General features: G+C 38.6%; 1 protein-coding gene across 2 annotated transcripts; it reads right to left on the reverse strand.

Moving 5' to 3' along the window:
* Window positions 1–1,403: 1,403 nt before the first annotated feature.
* Window positions 1,404–16,548, reverse strand: snx27b (sorting nexin 27b). 2 transcript variants are annotated; one of them, XM_059339360.1, is made up of 13 exons: window positions 15,821–16,548; window positions 10,317–10,548; window positions 9,300–9,492; window positions 8,807–8,871; window positions 8,611–8,715; window positions 8,412–8,490; window positions 6,200–6,363; window positions 5,997–6,086; window positions 5,062–5,211; window positions 4,849–4,977; window positions 4,014–4,073; window positions 3,859–3,921; window positions 1,404–3,742 (listed from the first exon to the last, which is right to left on the reverse strand). In XM_059339360.1, exons 1-13 carry the CDS (start codon window positions 16,150–16,152, stop codon window positions 3,698–3,700), a joined length of 1,707 nt encoding a protein of 568 aa, XP_059195343.1. In that variant the 5' UTR covers window positions 16,153–16,548; the 3' UTR covers window positions 1,404–3,697. The 2 variants fall into 2 exon arrangements, with proteins under 2 accessions (XP_059195343.1, XP_059195342.1); XM_059339359.1 differs by having other exon boundaries at window positions 3,873–3,921; window positions 15,821–16,547.
* Between the last annotated feature and the right edge of the window lie 1,144 nt (window positions 16,549–17,692).

A 17,692-nucleotide genomic window follows, 5' to 3' on the forward strand; every position in this document is an offset into this window, starting at 1 on the left:
AACAAATGAACACAAAAAAATACTTTGCATCAATAAATCGGTTTATTTAAAAGAATATGTTACAATTTATTACAGTAAGCGACGTAACCAAACACTTTTTCTTAAATTTTACATTTCAACATGTCAAAGAATCTGCAGTTTTTCAATCTCCATCCTCTTCTTAGCGTGACTCTTCGAAAAAGCCAAACTATAACAGGTGAAAACTTAACAGCAGAGATGCTGAACTTAAAATATTATCTTACTGAAATAAATAATGTTAGTGACACTAAACTTTAGTCAGGATGAGAGAGAGAAAGAGAGAGGAGTGAGCGTGCACTTGAAGGTGGGCAGATCAGACAATGTCAGACAATCGAACACGTCGGACGCGGTCCAGTAAACACACAAGAGTCCTGGGAAATGCATTCAGCCTTTAGAAATTGCAATTCTCTCAATTCAAGGCGCAACACGTTCAATTAGACCTCCTTTACACACCAAGGTCTGTTGAAGCTCATTAATCACCCAAAATGGCTTTTGTGAACAGCACCGTCATTATAACAAGCACCCTTAGCAAGAACCACTGATGTCAATCTATGGCTCTTTACTTGCTTGTAGCAAAAAATACCGTTGATAGTCTCATTACAAGCTAAACAGCAGGTGGGGCAGGGTGATTATTGAATATTACGGTCTAATGACATTCACTGACATAATGTACTGATCACATGGCTTAAATGAATGAATTTAAAAGTAGGAAAATCTGTTTTTGTTTTACACACACATGAAGCTTTATCTCATTTAATGCATGACAGTGGAGTGCAGGTCATTGCTTTGAGCATCAGTTTGATTAACTTACATGTGGTTTTGCATAAATGAGCTGTATTATTATGCAGCATATTGATTTTGAGAAACATAACTCACACATGACTCATAGAAGGGTTTGTTTTGTAAAAGCTAGAAGCAGCTGAACATATAGTATGGTTTAGATGTAGTAAGAACTAAAATGTCCAAACAAGTGAGTTCATAATGCAATGAAGCTATTTAGATGTGATGAATAAGGTAGTAACATCAAAATATTGCACTGAGCAAGGATTCATATTTAATGTCAGCATGTAGTCAGGTTTAATGGTGTAAAAACCCGTAATTACATTATTTTGTTTTTTATTTATCAGCCTGAAGTCACTACTGCATCATCAGATAATCATGTTATACATGATTACATTGTATTATAATATTACATTATTCTAGGAATGAGAACATTAATTGGGCTCATTTAGAGGGACATTGAATTAAACTGTTTATTACATTATACTGCAGCTCTGTGATCAGTGGCTCCAAAACCTTGTAGTGAATGTGCACAGTTATCTTCATATCTATCATGATGATAAAGTGCACATGCTGCTCTTTTTTTTTTTTTTTTTGCTAAGAAATGCTTTTCCCACTTAACCTGAATCTGGAGTGCGTGAGAGGTTCAACAGTACAGCGAAGTACCAGCTACAGAGATAAATAGTGCTGCAAGTGGAAAGGCCTTTTAAATTACAGGCCTATTATAAATCCTGTGGGAGCTCTCAGAAACAAAGTAATCAGGGTCTGCAAGAGAGCAGAAAGGAGGCGAAGGACCCCTGCTGTCTCTTATTGGTAATGCACGCTAAACATGCTGTATTCCACTGTTTGATCAGTGCTCTACAGTGGCCTCAAAACACTTGATTTAGTGTTCACACAATTTCTAAAGCCCTGGGAAACAATTGAGAAAAAAATCTGGTAGTCCATTTTCAGGTAAACAGGTAAAAAGAAAATTGTTTTGCCATGATAACTTCAGTTCTTTTATTTATTTTTATCTGTTATAAACAGGTGAAAAACATTGTTTTGACAGGTGATTTCTTTGAAAGTGTTTAATGTTGTAACACTAATTTTGGCCACAAGAGGCTGAAGTGCATCACAACTGCATTTTCTGTTTGAAATAGGACTAAAAGCATTCATGCTTTCTTCCAGCTGTGTTTTAATTTCTCCATCAACTTTAAACACAGGGTACATATATTGTGTGTTAACAAGTTATATAACATTAATCTCATGTTAACTCTTTTAGCTAGAAATATATGGCAGCTTATACCAACATAAATATATTTCCAAGCCAAAAGAAAGACATGACATTAATGTTATATAACTTATATAATGTATGTATCTTGTGTTTAGAGTGCATGGGGAAATTAAACTGACCTGGAAGAAAACATAAAGGCCACCACAAGAATTTTGGTCGTTGCCATCTTTGTTTTTGGTTGTCACAATCCTGGTTTTTGCAACCAACACATAGGCAGAGGGGATTAGGTGCAGGAAAAAGTGTTTACTGAGATATTAAATCAACTAAAAAAATGTTCAAATATATATATATAATTTTCTTATTGACTTTCATACAATCAGACTTCATTTGCAACCAGTGGAGTCGCCCCCTGCTGGCCATTAGAAAATATGCAGGTTTAAGGCACTTCCGCATTTCAGACCCTGTGGTTGCTGCTTAGGTAGCGATGCACTTTAACCTCTTATGGTCCGATAACCGTAATGATTACTCCAACAACAAGCCTACTCTCAAGTCATAAACAAGGGAGAGAAAACAAATTAGATCAGTTTTCGAAAAAGGGCCATCAGATTTTTTTTATCTCACTTGAATTTCAAGGCATCCGTATATAATACTATAAATATATAAAAGTTTAATGCATGGCTCTGCACGCTGCACACGCCATTTGATAATGCAGTACATAATCATACTGCAGTCAGTCAGTCAAAAATTAAGCAAAAGCTACTTCTAGTATTTTGCCCACTTTCTGCTTCTTAGGTTCAATCTCCCACATTTGGAGGTTGTTAATACTGTTGAATAAAGTGCAACATTTGTCTGAAGTTTTAGTGTTGTTCCTGCTCTAAATCTTCACAGCTGTGTCTCTGAATGAATAAATGTGTCTCATCCAACAAAATGTCCGCTTACTCTCTCCCTTCTCTCAATTGCAACAATAAAATGTTAATAGTTTTCTTTTATAAATGCTAATTTCTGCGAACAGATGAAAATGTATGTATAATTCAGCTGTGACTTACATTCTGAGAGCCTCACTCTGGTTGGCCCCTTGCCTTTTGGGCCCCCTGCACGCATAGTTAACATGCACCCTTGCACGCTAACAACTGGCCAATAACACAAAGAATACTCTGACACTCAGATCCGTAAATGAAGAACTGATGTCTTCCTGTGGTCAGTTGTCAGTGCTTCTGTGTTCCCCTTTGTGAGCACTCACGGCTTCTATTTTCCCTTCTTAGTCCAACAATATTCCCTCATTCACTTCAGCTTCCTCTTCCTGGTAGGACTTCTTCAGAGGAGGCTCAAAACCTCCACATCTACAAGTCACATTCCTCTTCCAGTTCCTGCCAATTAGAAGACTTGCATGAATCCATGACTTGACAGAGCTCTGCTAAATGCATGGTTATGGTGAAACTGATTCAAGAGTTCGGGTTCATGTGTCTGTAGCTTTTTTTATGCTTCGGTTTATTTGATTTGTTCATTTTGCAGGTGCTTGTTGGTTTGCATGTTTCGGAGGGTAGCTTCTCAGGTTGCAGCTGATGGAGCATAAATGATGACCATGTAGTTAATAGCTGAGTGTTGCTGGGTCTGGGGCTAGATGAGGGCTGAACTGAGCTGAGTCGGTGACGACGGTGTCTAGTTAAGAGGTAACAATCTCCCTTCCTAGGTGCCTCCATCCCTTCTGTGCCTCAGCAGCTGGAAAATATTCTGAAACAGAAATGGCAATCAGGAGGAAGACACACAAACTCCTGAGACACAAAGCAGAGAAATTCACCAAGGCTATTACTAAATCATAGACCGGACAGAGGCAGGCAAAGCCTTACCTTGCCACACATACCATCTTTACTGCAGTTCTTATTGTCCTTGTCTGTAGCCTCCTCTTCCACCTGTTGAAATACACACATTGCATTTATGAGTGAAGGACACAAATAAATGGCTTGTAATAGAGGCGGTTAGTCTGTTTGGAGATGGTCCTTACCTCCTTCCTCCACTTCAGCTCGCAGAAGACTCTCTCGAAGCACTCATGCATGTAGTTAAACTAAAAAGCATGGCCAAGCAAATAAGATTGATGTTAATATGGTTTACACATTTTTCTTTAACCCATAAAAACCCATGGTGACACCCGTGTAACAAATACTTCAAGTCTTCTAGAATCTAAGATTAAACCCATTAAACAATTCTAACCCTTTAATAGGGTGTCCTGTATTGCATTTAACTTGTTCTGACCATATTTCCTGAACAAATTAAAGTCACTATTTTGATATATGTTATGGAGATGCAAAGAAAAAGGCAAATGGTTATTTGTTAATATTTATTATTAATGTGTTACTTAAAAACAAATCTGAAAAATAATTAGTTGTTAAACAGCACTATTAATGTCACAATTTTGATAAATGTTGTGGAGATGCAAAGAAAAAGTCAAATTTGTGTTTCTGTAAGCAGAAAACGTCTAGTTTATTTATTTTAAAATAAGAAATATTATGAACACAAATACCATAAACGCCCAATGTAACATTTATGTCACATCACAGATCTTTGACATTTAGGGGTAGTATTTTTTTTTTTTAAAAACATCATAAATGTGTTCTTTGTGGTCAACTTGGTCTGTGGTATATCCCCCATAATTTTACTTTGAGGATATTTGGGTCTGGGTTCTAATGGGTTAATGTTCAAATATGAGATTACGGGCAGCAGCACCTCTTCCCCTTGTTCCAAAATTCCATAACCTCATGTTTTTGACTGTAGGAGCTGTATTTTCACTATAATACCACAGTACAATCGCACATGTGCAATAATATGCATGTGATACTCACATAGGGTGTAAATATCTTGACCCAGCGTGGTTTCTTCTCTCCTCGTGCATATTCAAAGCAGAAGGCCATGCCCTCTTCGTCCGTGTCCCACCTCTGCATCTCCCCCCAGTCAAATGCAATCACCTGGTTCTGGATTAACACTGAGGCTTCAGTAAACCCAGTTCAATTAGACATACAAAATATGCTTATACACCTACAGTAACAACCACTTGCCTCAAGTGTCCCTTCCTCAGTGCAGGCATGCAGCTTGAAGTGGTGAATGCTGATGGCTGTGATGACGTGGCCTTTGCGCCGGGAGTCGCAGGAACAGTGGGGGAATATAATCTCATTGTAGCCCTCGCAACCCCTCAACAAACTCAGATACTAAGAAAGAAAAAGGCAGTGAGATTTTTTTTTTTACTATACATTGCAATATATACAGTACAGGCCAAAAGTTTGGACACGCCTTCTCATTCAATGTGTTTCCTTTATTTTCATGACTATTGACATTGTAATTCATCAAAACTATTAATGAACACATGTGGAATTATGTACTTAACAAAAAAGTGTGAAATAACTGAAAACATGTCTTATATTCTAGTAAGCAAAGGGTGGTTACTTTGAGGAATCTAAAATACAAGACATGTTTTCAGTTATTTCACACTTTTTTTGTTAAGTACATAATTCCACATGTGTTCATTAATAGTTTTGATGAATTCAGTGAGAATCTACAATGTAAATAGTCATGAAAATAAAGAAAAACGCATTGAATGTGTAGGTGTGTGTCCAAACTTTTGGCCTGTACTGTAGTTCTGACTGAAGTTTAGACACAATATGCACCTCCTGATATTTACCATTTACCTGCTAGGGTAGATTTAATCTTCTTAAACAGAGGGTAATATATCTATGTTTTTAGACAGAAACGTGCTCACTTTCTCTATGTACATTTTCATCTCCTGTCAAACCTCTAAGCTCCCTGTTAGACAACCCCCATAGGACTATGTAGCATCCCCACTTTGTTATATCACACACTGAAGAGAGACGGAGGGGGGATGACATAAGCCATCCTGAGCTATTATAAGTAACTCTATCTGTCTCTGTCAGTGTAAGTTACTCCGCCATAGTAGTACAGTAGCTGAGTGATATCTGTCCGTATGTGAAAGACTGACCATGGACATTTTCTTCTGCTCAGCCAGCTTCTGCAGCTGGTAGGACTTCTGCTCTGCTTTGATGAAGCCTTTCTTTACATCATCCACAGCCTGCAGATACAGGGAGAAAAAGGCGACACTGTTAAAACACACACACACACAAATAAAATAAAAAAAAAAACACAGTCACATACACACAAATAGAGACAGGTGTATGAACGCACCTGGTGGAAGAAGTAGTTGACAGCAAGCTGGTTGTCATTGAGCAGAATCTCCTCTTCTGTAGTGAAGAGCCACTTTCGCAGGGTGAGGCAGGTTCCTGGGATGGCTGAGGTATAGTTTTGTACATACAGTTTGTGGGGGAACTCGTTGGGGGCAAGCTTACGCACTGAAAAAGAAAGAAAGAGAGAAAGAGTACCTTGCAGTTAGTTGGTCAGGCAGTACATCAACTTGACCCACACTGAAATATCCTTTTTTTGGTGTGTGAAATATCCCAACTTTGTTTTATGACCATGCATGCAAAATGAATCATTTCAGCCACAGATGTAGTCCATTCTTAAGGCTTATATATGTTAGCATACTAGTACACATAACTTAGATGTCTTAGCATTTAGCTCATAGCACTGTGGTACAGCCTCACGGAGCATCTAGCATGGCTGTAGACTCTCAGCCACAACAACATGTGTGTGTGTGTGTGTGTGTGTGTGTGTGTGTGTGTGTGTGTGTGTGTGTGTGTGTATTCATGGCAAAAAATGATTCAAAATTAGTTGGAGACACCAACTGTAGTGGGAATAGCCAAAGATGTGGATTTGAGCTCTTTTCAGGCGTTTCTGTTTCTGTTTGTCTTTGGAGCGATTTTGTCACTGTAATAGCATCACAACTTTGCAAGATGAACTCCTGAATCTTTACAGGTGTGTAGTTTAGATAAAAATGAAAACCAGGTTGGAAGATGGGTGTGGTCTGAGTTAGGACGTGGAAAGTAAGTAGGGGGGTAGGAACCGATTTGGTTTGATCCGTTGTGGCTGGTTTGATTTAACAGATGCATTTCTGGTTAAAGGTCAGTGAAATACCTAAGGTTATATATTATAGCATGTACACTCAGGCCCCGTTTACACGAGGACGCTTGCGGGTAAAAACGACAAAATATTTTATCGGAAGTGCCTTTCGTTTAGATGGTGACAGCGTTTTTGGGACTTAAAAACGCAAAAATCTGAAACCACCTTCCAAAGTGGAAAAGTTGAATACGCTCCTCCGTAGCGTGTCGTCTACACTGACAAGACACAAAACTCTGATCTGATCTGCTCACGTCACGTATGTGTTTACGTCACATACATGCTCCAGTACAGGAAAATAAACAAACGTGGGATTATTTCCATGGTGGGACCTTCAAGCTGCTCTGGCAGCTCTAATAAACTTCCAGGAGTCTTTCCACCAAATGTACAGGATATGTAGAGATAGTATTACAGACGGCTGTGAACGAGACCTGGGAGATCTAGTGATGGTGGAGAACTTTGTGGAAGGAGTAGCTGATGAAAATACGTGGTGTGAAAACTTCTGCATGCCCAAAGATGCTCTTATGGCTTTAAGTGATGCCGCCTGGCTGCATACAATCGAATTTCACACACTTTTGCGTCAGCGTATGCACGCAGATTTCCTCCCGAAAAAGCTTGTCTAAACGAGGAATAAAAAGTGAAGACGCGACGCCACTTTTGCGTCTTCTGTTCAGACCGTCCTCGTGTAAACGTAGCCTAAATGTAAGTCTTCAAGTCAACCATGGAACTAAAGGGTAACCAGTGTGTAAAGGACAGATGACGAGTGGTGACTGATCATATTCTGGCTGCTGCCATTCGTCTTTGGGAGTGGAAGCAGTTCAAATATGTCTGATAATCTAATCTGCAACTGATAAAATCATGGATGTCTTTCTCCACATGACCAAGGGATACAAAATGTTCAACTTCTAATTCATTTTCTGCCTGAAAGAAACAAATCTGAACTCTTGTGACTATATACATGAAAAAAGTCTTTCATTTTCAGTGCTCCCATACTGCTGCCTCCGTCTTTGCAGTAACGGACAGAGTAAACAGTTTGTGGAGAATGAATTCAGTGGTGCTGCGTGGGCTGAGAGAACTACTTCTGATATAGATTAATTTAGCTGCTTTTTAAAAAATCCGACGTCCTTGGAGCACACTAGCCTTCAGAAAGCCTGGACCACTTAAAGTGACATATATATATAAATTCATGCACAAAAGCACTCAAGCATTTATTTTAAATTGTTTTGAAAAGGATCACTAATGAGGAATCATAACTATGTTATTAGGTGACACTGGCTACAACTAAGGTCAAATCTGTGTATCAAAGTAAGACGTGGACACATTTTCAGGATAGAAAAGGCAGCATGAACACAAACTCAAAACTCAAAAACATGTTCTTACTAACCGAAGGTGTGGTTGATGACCTCAAACAGGGCAAAGTAGCTGGCTGTTACACTGTCCATGCCCAGTTTCATAACCACGGCCTAAAAGAGAAAGAGAGAGACATAATGAGAGAGGGCAAAAAGGAAACAGAATGAGAAAAACACTTGAAAGATGACTGTAATTGAAGTTAAAATGATTAACAGTTATTCAGCTCTATTTACCTGGTAGACCTGGTCTGTAGTAGAGTTTTTGCGAACCCTGACCGTGAGCGTGGTTTTGTCGGGCATGGCTATTCTCAACTCCACATCTGACACGCCATTATAGTTCTAGGTAATGAGAAGGAGAGACATACTGCACCGTGAGTCACAGACGCCGGCCACAACAAGATACAAGCATGAGTCTTTTTTCTTTTTCTACCTCATCTGATTCAGACAGGAACTCTTGCATGATGTCACTTTCTCCAATTACCCGTACAGAGCACACTGCAGAGAAGAGACAAAAAAGGTACATTTTTTTTACAACAGTAGTTATACAATGCAACACAATAAAGACTAGTTATTTACTCTGGCTTGGACAGTATTTTGCCCAAACCTCACCACATTTTTACTCCATTATTTAATGATTGTGCATCACTTTTAAAAAGTTCCTCTGATGTCCTTAGAGGATAAAAATATCCATGCTAAAAAATGAATTTTTCACTAATTTAATCCCTGTTTCTTTTCATAATGGCACTGTTGTGTTATGCCACATGCATCGACAAAGCCAAACTCATGCCAAATTTTTAGAGTGAGGTACATGGTTTAACTTTAACGGTATAAGTTACTTTATTCATTACAAAATAAATTGTTCTAAATTGTTTTATCCCAAAAAAATTTGATAGAAACCGTGCATCATCTTTACTCCCCCCTACCTTTCTCCAGGTATTCTTCCAGGCCTCTGCGTCGTGCGTCCAGCTGCTGCTCCGACAGGGAAAAAGGCCATTTCCCAGGCAGCTTGGGGAATGTAAAGTTGGCAAACTCCCTCTTCAGGTTTTGGTGTAGGATCACAAACTCACGGAAACGCTTAGAACACAGCTGCCTGCCTGCCATGTACACATTATATACCTGGAAGAGATAGAGAGAGCAAAGAAAGGGAACAGTGAATGTCTTTATGCAATGACAGGGAGTAGGGATTGGCGTTTGGAAGAAACCTGCCAACTCGATTATCTATAACGTTAACGATCAATTAATCGATTAATCGCTCCATGCATGCATGGGCAAAATAAAAAATACATACAGTACTATGCAAAAAGCTGTTTTGATAACGGACGCTTTTATTTTGAAAGGACGAAAAGAGACTTGATCCTGTCAATCATAAAACTTACTCAACTGAGATTAAACTGTCAAGATAACGTCAAGGAGTTAGATGTTTTATGCTTTAGCCCCTGAAGAGGTTAGTTTTCACAGTAATCTTCATATTTAAATGTGTTTTGTGTTTAAATAAGTTTTGGATCAAAACCTAGTAATTCATGCTAGCAAGGTTTGATACAGTAAGCTAGTTTTGCTCAAGTTAATACTCTTGTATTTCTGTGTGTTTGATAATTGTTTTTGCAACTTTCAGTTTGCAAACTGTAGCTTTATCCAATTTAATTCTCAGCTCATTGGCTTATTGACGTACGGCTGCAGAACTGAACGCTCGGTCGTGTTTCAGTTCAGTGATACTGATACGCAGTCATAGATAACATTAAAAAATACACAGATTGATTAAAAATTCCATGTGATCGACCAAATTCTTAATGACCATTAATCTATCATTGATTAGTTATTCCCATCCCTAATAGGGAGTTAAATATTTCTTATATTCTTATATTTCACTTGTTTATTTGTTCATGTTTCCAAATTCATCCTCCTCCTCTCAGTTACCAATCTATGAATTCAAGTGCACATACCACAAACTTTTCCTGGTTTAGCTCAGTGTGTTTGTAGCTCGGCACAGAGATGGGAACGGCCTGCTTGTCGGAGTAGTCATAGCAGGACTGGGCTGAAATGTCGTCACCAGGATCCAGACAGTCGGCCTCCTGGGGCGGGACAGACAGCACAGCCAGCACCAGCTCCCTCTCTCCGGCTCGGATCAGGTCCACCACCTGCTTGTGGGTCGCTCCCTCTACATTCACACCATTACTGTTGAAAGCATGTAGATGTAGATAGATAAATCTACTTATAAAAAGTTTTTCTTTCAACAATCAATAAATTTGTGATTTTTCCAAAGTCAAATAGTAATTTTGTTTAATAACTGTGATCCCAAAACTGAACAAAATAATCGTGAGAATGATTTTTGCTATAATAAATAATCACATAATACCAAAACTACAGCTTACAGCGGCTCACAGATGGCACATACACAGAGCTGTTGTATACAGACACTTATAAGTCAACAAAATTTTATATTGTAGACTTATCTTGAGGGGAAAGCATTGTATTATGAGAGCCATAATTTGAAGTGCTAAAGTGAATCAAATGAAACAGCTTCTGTTTATACATGGCAGAGTAGCAGACGCTTTGTCCTTAAAATCAGTTCATGCTCACATCTTCCCCTCAGGAATAAGACCTTTGGTTTATGTCATTAGCACAGCTGAGCATGAGTAACACTGGGTGTGTGCCTTTTGGCAGGCATGTGTCACAGACATGACAGCGCTGGAGACAGAGCTGTAGCGACCTGGGGCCATAGTCACAGAACACTTTATCTTACCACATGGTGGACTAAATAATAGCACCAAAAGTTCCTTTCTAAAGGTTCCTTCTTAAAATCTGTTCAGAAAGCTGCTGGAGCCAAGTTTTACACAGGAACTGAAGGAACTATTTAGCTAAGAGAAACTACTGCTATGGTTTACATCATGTTTTATGAAACTGTGAGCTGTCTTGGGGTGTTTGGGGTCTCTGTCAGTGAATGCATGATTATAATACTGTACAAGAAATATCATCAAAGAAAGATTTTAATATAAAATGTAGGCTTGGGGGCGCCCCGATGGCTCACTGGTAGAGTGCATACCACTAAGGCTGAGTCCTTGCTGCCTCCCCCTTAAATCTTTTTCTGTTACTGTCAAATAAAGCAGCATGAAAAAAATCTTTAAATTAAAAAAAAATAAAAATAGGCTAACTGTTACTAATTTAACATGAAACAAAGAGTAAAATAGGCTACTGATTAGCCAAGTATCATTGTTCACTTAACTGGCAGCAGCAGGATTGTTTGGGATTTGCTTGTAGAGACTTAGGAGTCCTCTTGACTGCTTCTAACTTTGCAAAGATTTAGGAGCGGCTGAAATACTCTTAGACCAAAATTGAGGAGTCCTAAAAATCTGTACTTTAGCCTTAAGATATTTAGTGACAGCCCATGACCTACAGTTAACTTTACTTAGTCAGTCTCAGCATCTCTTCCTAAGGCTCTCAGCATCGCCTCCATCCCTTTCTGACACTATGTTAAACAAATTATACAATTATTGGTATCTTGCCAAATAAAGACAGTGTATACACCACGCCAGTATGAGATTTAGTCAATTACATTTACTTTTACATTTTGTGTTAATGTAATGGATGGTTGCATTTTAATTTAATAGCTTGCAAATATTAGCATGAATGCAAAAGTTGGCCTAACTTCCACTTGAACTTTATCCAAAGACAGAACAGACAGAAGCCAGAACTGCCTCAAATGTCACTGGATATTCCTTTGCATAACCTCAAATCAACCCAGCCATTTATCACAATTAGTGTGGCATACATTGGTTAATAAAGGCTGGCTCTGATCTTCTTATATTATGGTTTCCTCCTTTAGTTTTGCAAGATAGGTTGGTGTTAGAATATGTTGTTAGATATACTTTAAAGGTATCATATAATATATATTTTTGAATTGCTTTGAGCAGGTGTAGCTGTATGTTAAAGGTTTATGCTAATCCTACTTCTAATACGATATTTAAATCATTCCCATTTTCAGGGGAGGATGTTTTGTCATCTCGTTCTCATTGAAAACTACTGAGGCAGTCAACTGAATAGAATCAATCAAATTTCAAAAAAGAAATAGCGGATTAATGTTTGTTCCATTCACTCGTGTTGTGTAAATATTTGGAGTTGGTTCTTTAAGATAAGCAGCAGGTGGTGCCAATTCTCCTGTGGGTAAACCATTACACCATTACAGAAGAAGAGAGTTAAGCAAGATGAGATAACTAAAAAGAGTACTGGTTGAAGCTCAACCTGTGAGGAACTGTGGAGGACTGGATGGAAATATGGTTTGTTTCATCCCCCTTGCCCCACTCGCGCTCTTTATCTGTTTATCAGGCCATAAATGAGACAAGAATTAGCAAAGTAGCACATCGGGTGGACCCTTCACCTCAGTCTCTAAAGGTGAGGACTCGCTGGGTGGACATCGGCCTGCTAAACCTTCAGTTAGCAGCTTTAGCTAATTGAAATTTACAAGCACAGACCCCAGTGCCACAGGACTTTCAATCTACGGTGGACCTTGTATGATGACAAGGACAACAGTGCATAGGGAAATGAAGAGGTAAAAAGATGAGGAAACCTTCATAATACAAAACAAGACACAAGACACTTCAGACATATTCATATAGAAGATAGAACTTGTGACAGACAGTGGAGCTGTTAATGTCAGCCATTATGTTATGGCATGGCTTATGTTAACATGGCAACAAACAGCTAAAGCTCCCTTATACCTAACAACTCAATGGTAGGACTTCACATGAACATATGAGTGAGTCAGGGAGGCCTTCTGAGCCACATAAGATGATTATGTAGGCAGAAATAAACAAAGACAGATAGGGGAGACAAATAAAACCATCTTGCAGGTGTAGTGGGAGAGAGAACAACTGTCTCCTACAACACAAAATACAGACTAAGCACTTTGGTAGCTCTTTCATTCTTGCAGCTTTATGACTATATAATAAGCACCTGATGTAGAGGTCTTTGCACTTGCACCATCAGCGCTTCTGAGCATCATAAATAGTTTTTAAGAGACATTTTCCTGTGTATCATATTTTCAGTTCTTTTGTCTTTATAATTCAAGGTTATAGTAGGGCTGCTCAATTATAGCAAAAGTCATAATCATTGTGATTTTGGTCACTACTGAGATCATGATTATTTATCCTAAATACTCATTGACCTTGGACACAACCTTTATTAAACTTTGAAAAAAAAAGGAAATTCTAGAACATTAAATGTCGTATAACTGAAAAACAAAGAAGTGAGAAGGATAAAATCAATCAATCAATTAATTATCCTTAACCGCTTATAAATAATTAAATCAAAACAAATAACTACTATAACAATAACAACTATGTTATAGCATCACTGCACTTCCACAAGCTACTGAAATGACTAAACACAAATATTCAATAAATAAAAATAAATTAGACCAAAATACATATTAGTATATTGTTGGTAGTACACTACCAAAGCCTACTGCAAACTCCTAAACATATAGACAACTTTATGGTAAACAACATGTTTAGTCAGAAATGAAAAAGGAAATTCACAAATATAAATTGTGGCACAATAGTCGTTTTATCTCGATAACCTTGTTTTCATAACCAGCAGCTTAAATCTTAAATCAAAAATACAATTGGGATCAATTGCCCAGCTCTAGGTAATACTCAATGTGTTTTTTAATTACTGCTGAAGCAGAGAGTTTTCTGTGCATGCACAAAAACATGCTAAACATGGAGCTAAATCTGCAACAATAATATACATTGTAAGGGAAAAAATGTGTGGTGCTTTATCATGCTTATATCTTTAAGCAAGAGGCTTAAATTTGGGACTGAAAAAGTTGTCTAGCACCACAGATCATTCTGCATGAAATGCTCAGAAGCAGGAGTTGTTTGTAAATGTGCAAAGTATTGATTGCATAGAGAATGGCAGAGGCTCTATACCACTGCAGCTAGATATGCAGGCACTCAGCTGTATGCATACTTAGCTCTTCTTTACAAACTGTGCCTTGACAGGAAGGCAGAAAGGCCTTACATGCATCAATAAATGCGTTAAGATCTAATCATTCATGGGGCTGTCTTATCTACTGCATGGGAGACACAAGAGATGAAACAGTCCCAAAAAGAGGCTCGTAAAGCATTTTCAGTTGAAGCCTATAGCATAAATTTGTGCAAAGGGTAGGCATGAACATTCATCACATCGAATAAAGCCAATGACCAAAGGACAATATTGACTAAAAACTGATGGGGTGGTGAAATGAAAGGGCAAGCCGGCTTTCTTTGACACATACATGCATGCATATTTGCACATACATAGATCCACACAAACACACAGAAATAATGGGGTCAACAAACTGCCAGGTTACTGCAGGCCATCCATTACCAAAGCAGTGTGCAAAAGCCAGCCAATGAGATACTGAATTTTAGAGAGCAAAGCCAATCACAATTGAACTGAAGACATCCCTCCCTTCCTGCATCACCTTATTCCACACAAACAGACACACTGAAGCGCCAGTACTGATGCTGAGCTGTGTGCTGCGTGTTCCTCTCCATAGCAACAGAGCCTAACATCAGCAAGCAATCTCCATGCATACTAACGTGCCAGGGAAGACAACCACCTTTATCCTAAATGCAGCAGCACAAATCAGTGCTCACTGACAGTGATATCATATTAACTGACCAAATTCAGTGATGGTGGTTATAGAGATTTGACTTGTTCTAACTCTCTTGGTTAATGTAAGCAAAGCAAGCTATACTAGATGCAGTGTGTTATGCAGAAATCACACACACTGCATCTGGCAGCAATGATATGAATGTGTACAAGGGGTGACTTGAGAATATTTGGCAAGCTGTGGATCAGAGGAATAGGTTTCAGTGTGACAGGAATTCCTAATGATCCCTAGATTTTTTCTCTCTGACACACACAGAACTCTTTTCATGAGGATGAACGGCTATTTTGCCCTGCAAGACCAGTATGATGCATGCTCACACAGGCTATATGGTGGCCGACACTGGTCCTAGTAAAGAGGCAGTGCATGATGCTCACTGTTCCTGCTTGCCTCGATTTTTATTGGCCATAATAATAATAATAATAATATAAAGGCGTCATTTGTACGTTACTTAAGTAAGCTTTTTTTTTTTTTTTTAAAAACGTTTTTTTTGAATTATTATTTTTTATATCAAACAGCAATACAATGCACAGTTACAAAGAAGAAGAAACGAGTTACAGAAAGACAAACAATGCAAAAAATAAAATAGAAGAATATTAAATGGAAAAGAATGCAACAAAAACAAATAAATAAATAATAAAATAAACAGACGCAAGATTACATGTTAAAGACATTAAACGCAGTGCATATGTTGGCAGTCTTCACAGCTTTTTTGTTTTGTAGACAGGAGAGAGTTGAGATATACTGTTCAAGCTTAAGTATGCTTTTGATTAAGCTAAGACAGTAGCCACTTACACCTCAAGAATCCTGTCCCCCTTCGAAATACCGGCTCTGTCGGCAGCACCTCCCGGTAGGACAGCACTGACATGCTGCAGGGGAGCGTACAGCTCCCCGTTAATGCTCCGTAGTTGCCCGCCTTCACTAACTTGTCCCCGAACATTGAAACCATAGCCCGAGTCCGACTTCACTATTCGAACTAGCCGTGGGCCTGAAGTAACGGTAGTTGCCGTCTGGCAACTGCCGCCGGTACCCGGTGTAACGTTACCGCTACCGGAGCCGTTTCGAGAAGAAGGGTGAGGCAACGGAGGGACCGACGAACATATTCCTTGTCCCTCGACGTCCGCCATTTTTCTATACTCTTTGTATCATCCACTCCAATTCGGCTAACAATAAATATCCTACAAACATTAGCTTGTGGTAGCAGGCTAATCAGCTTGGCTAGCTAACTGACCGAGATTACCGGAAAAAGCCGACAGCGTCCGATGATTCACGAGACCGCCCCAGGATGCGTTCCATATTGGTCACTTCTGACTCCTTTTTGAGTGTTGATCCTGGAGTGAGTTTCCTGGGTAGGCAACATAACTGTACACAGTCATGTGAGTCCGACAGTGATATTTTCACGCTAAATTAGCGATATAGTTAACAAGTCCGATTGTAAGCGAGTGGTTCTGATTCTGAACCTGTGGATTGGGCTTTTTCTGTAAGGCCGCAAGCAAAGTATCAGGGGTTGAGCGATGAGGGAAAAGAAATAAAATATGCAGGCCTTTATGTTGGGCTAGTGGTTAGAAATTGGGCTTGTAACTGGAAGGTCACTGGTTTGAATCCCAGGACTGACAGGTCAAAGGACTGAAGTACCCTTGAGCAAGCCACCTAACCACCCCCACACTGCATGGTGTGTTCACTGGTGTGTAAAAAGGGAGAGATTAAATGCAGAGTTCGAATTTCCCCATTGTGGGACTAATAAGGGAATCCTAATAAAGTTGGAATAAACCTTTTTTTTCCACCTCTTTCCATGAAATGATTCTGACAATGTGATTTATTCTTGACAAATAAAGTGTATATCTTCTCAAACCCCCCAATTAAAGTCTCAGGGGTCGATGGATGAGGGGAAAGAAATAAAAACATGCAGGCCTATTTATATTTTTTTGCAAATTTTATTTTTACTTTATTTCTTTTCAGGTATTGAATAATTTCACTCATCAAGTAATTTACAATGTTACGATTTCATTGAGCAATTACTTTTATCCAAAGTGATGTACATTTGAGAGTTAATACAACACAAGCAGAGATCTACTCAGAACACAACACAATGAGTAAGTGACATGGGTTAAGTTTGGGCTGCTGTTTCTGTTGATCATCAGAATATTAATCACCTATTTTATCAATCACTATATATGATAAATGTTCAACTTGCTTGCTGTCTCGTAGAAAATAATGAAGCTGCCATGTTCAGACTGCTTTGTTGAAGATTTTCTACAGTGTATTTTAATGTATAAAGTAAGCCCTTCTTCTCCTTATTGTATATACTGCTCATCCCCTTTATACTATGAAAGACCACAGGGAAATAAATGACATGTTAACACATGTCAACACTGGGGGGCAGCATTAGCGAGGTTGCATAAAGCATCTGTGGTGGACAACTCTCAACACATGAACACAGAACGCAGCACAGTAACTTAAATCTTTAAAAATGTGTGTTAAAATTATTTCAACATATCTTCTATGTTTTATGGATATGAAGCTGCGAATATGGTTTAAAGAAGTATAATGTTATGTATTAAACACACTACATGTAAGTCACTTTTGGTTTTAAACTTTAAATTAAATAATTTGTGTAATATCTGTATTTTGTTTAAGAACACACAAAAGAACACAGACAAATCTTAA

This window comes from Centropristis striata, chromosome 8 (assembly GCF_030273125.1).
Source record: "Centropristis striata isolate RG_2023a ecotype Rhode Island chromosome 8, C.striata_1.0, whole genome shotgun sequence".
Lineage (NCBI taxonomy): Eukaryota > Metazoa > Chordata > Actinopteri > Perciformes > Serranidae > Centropristis > Centropristis striata.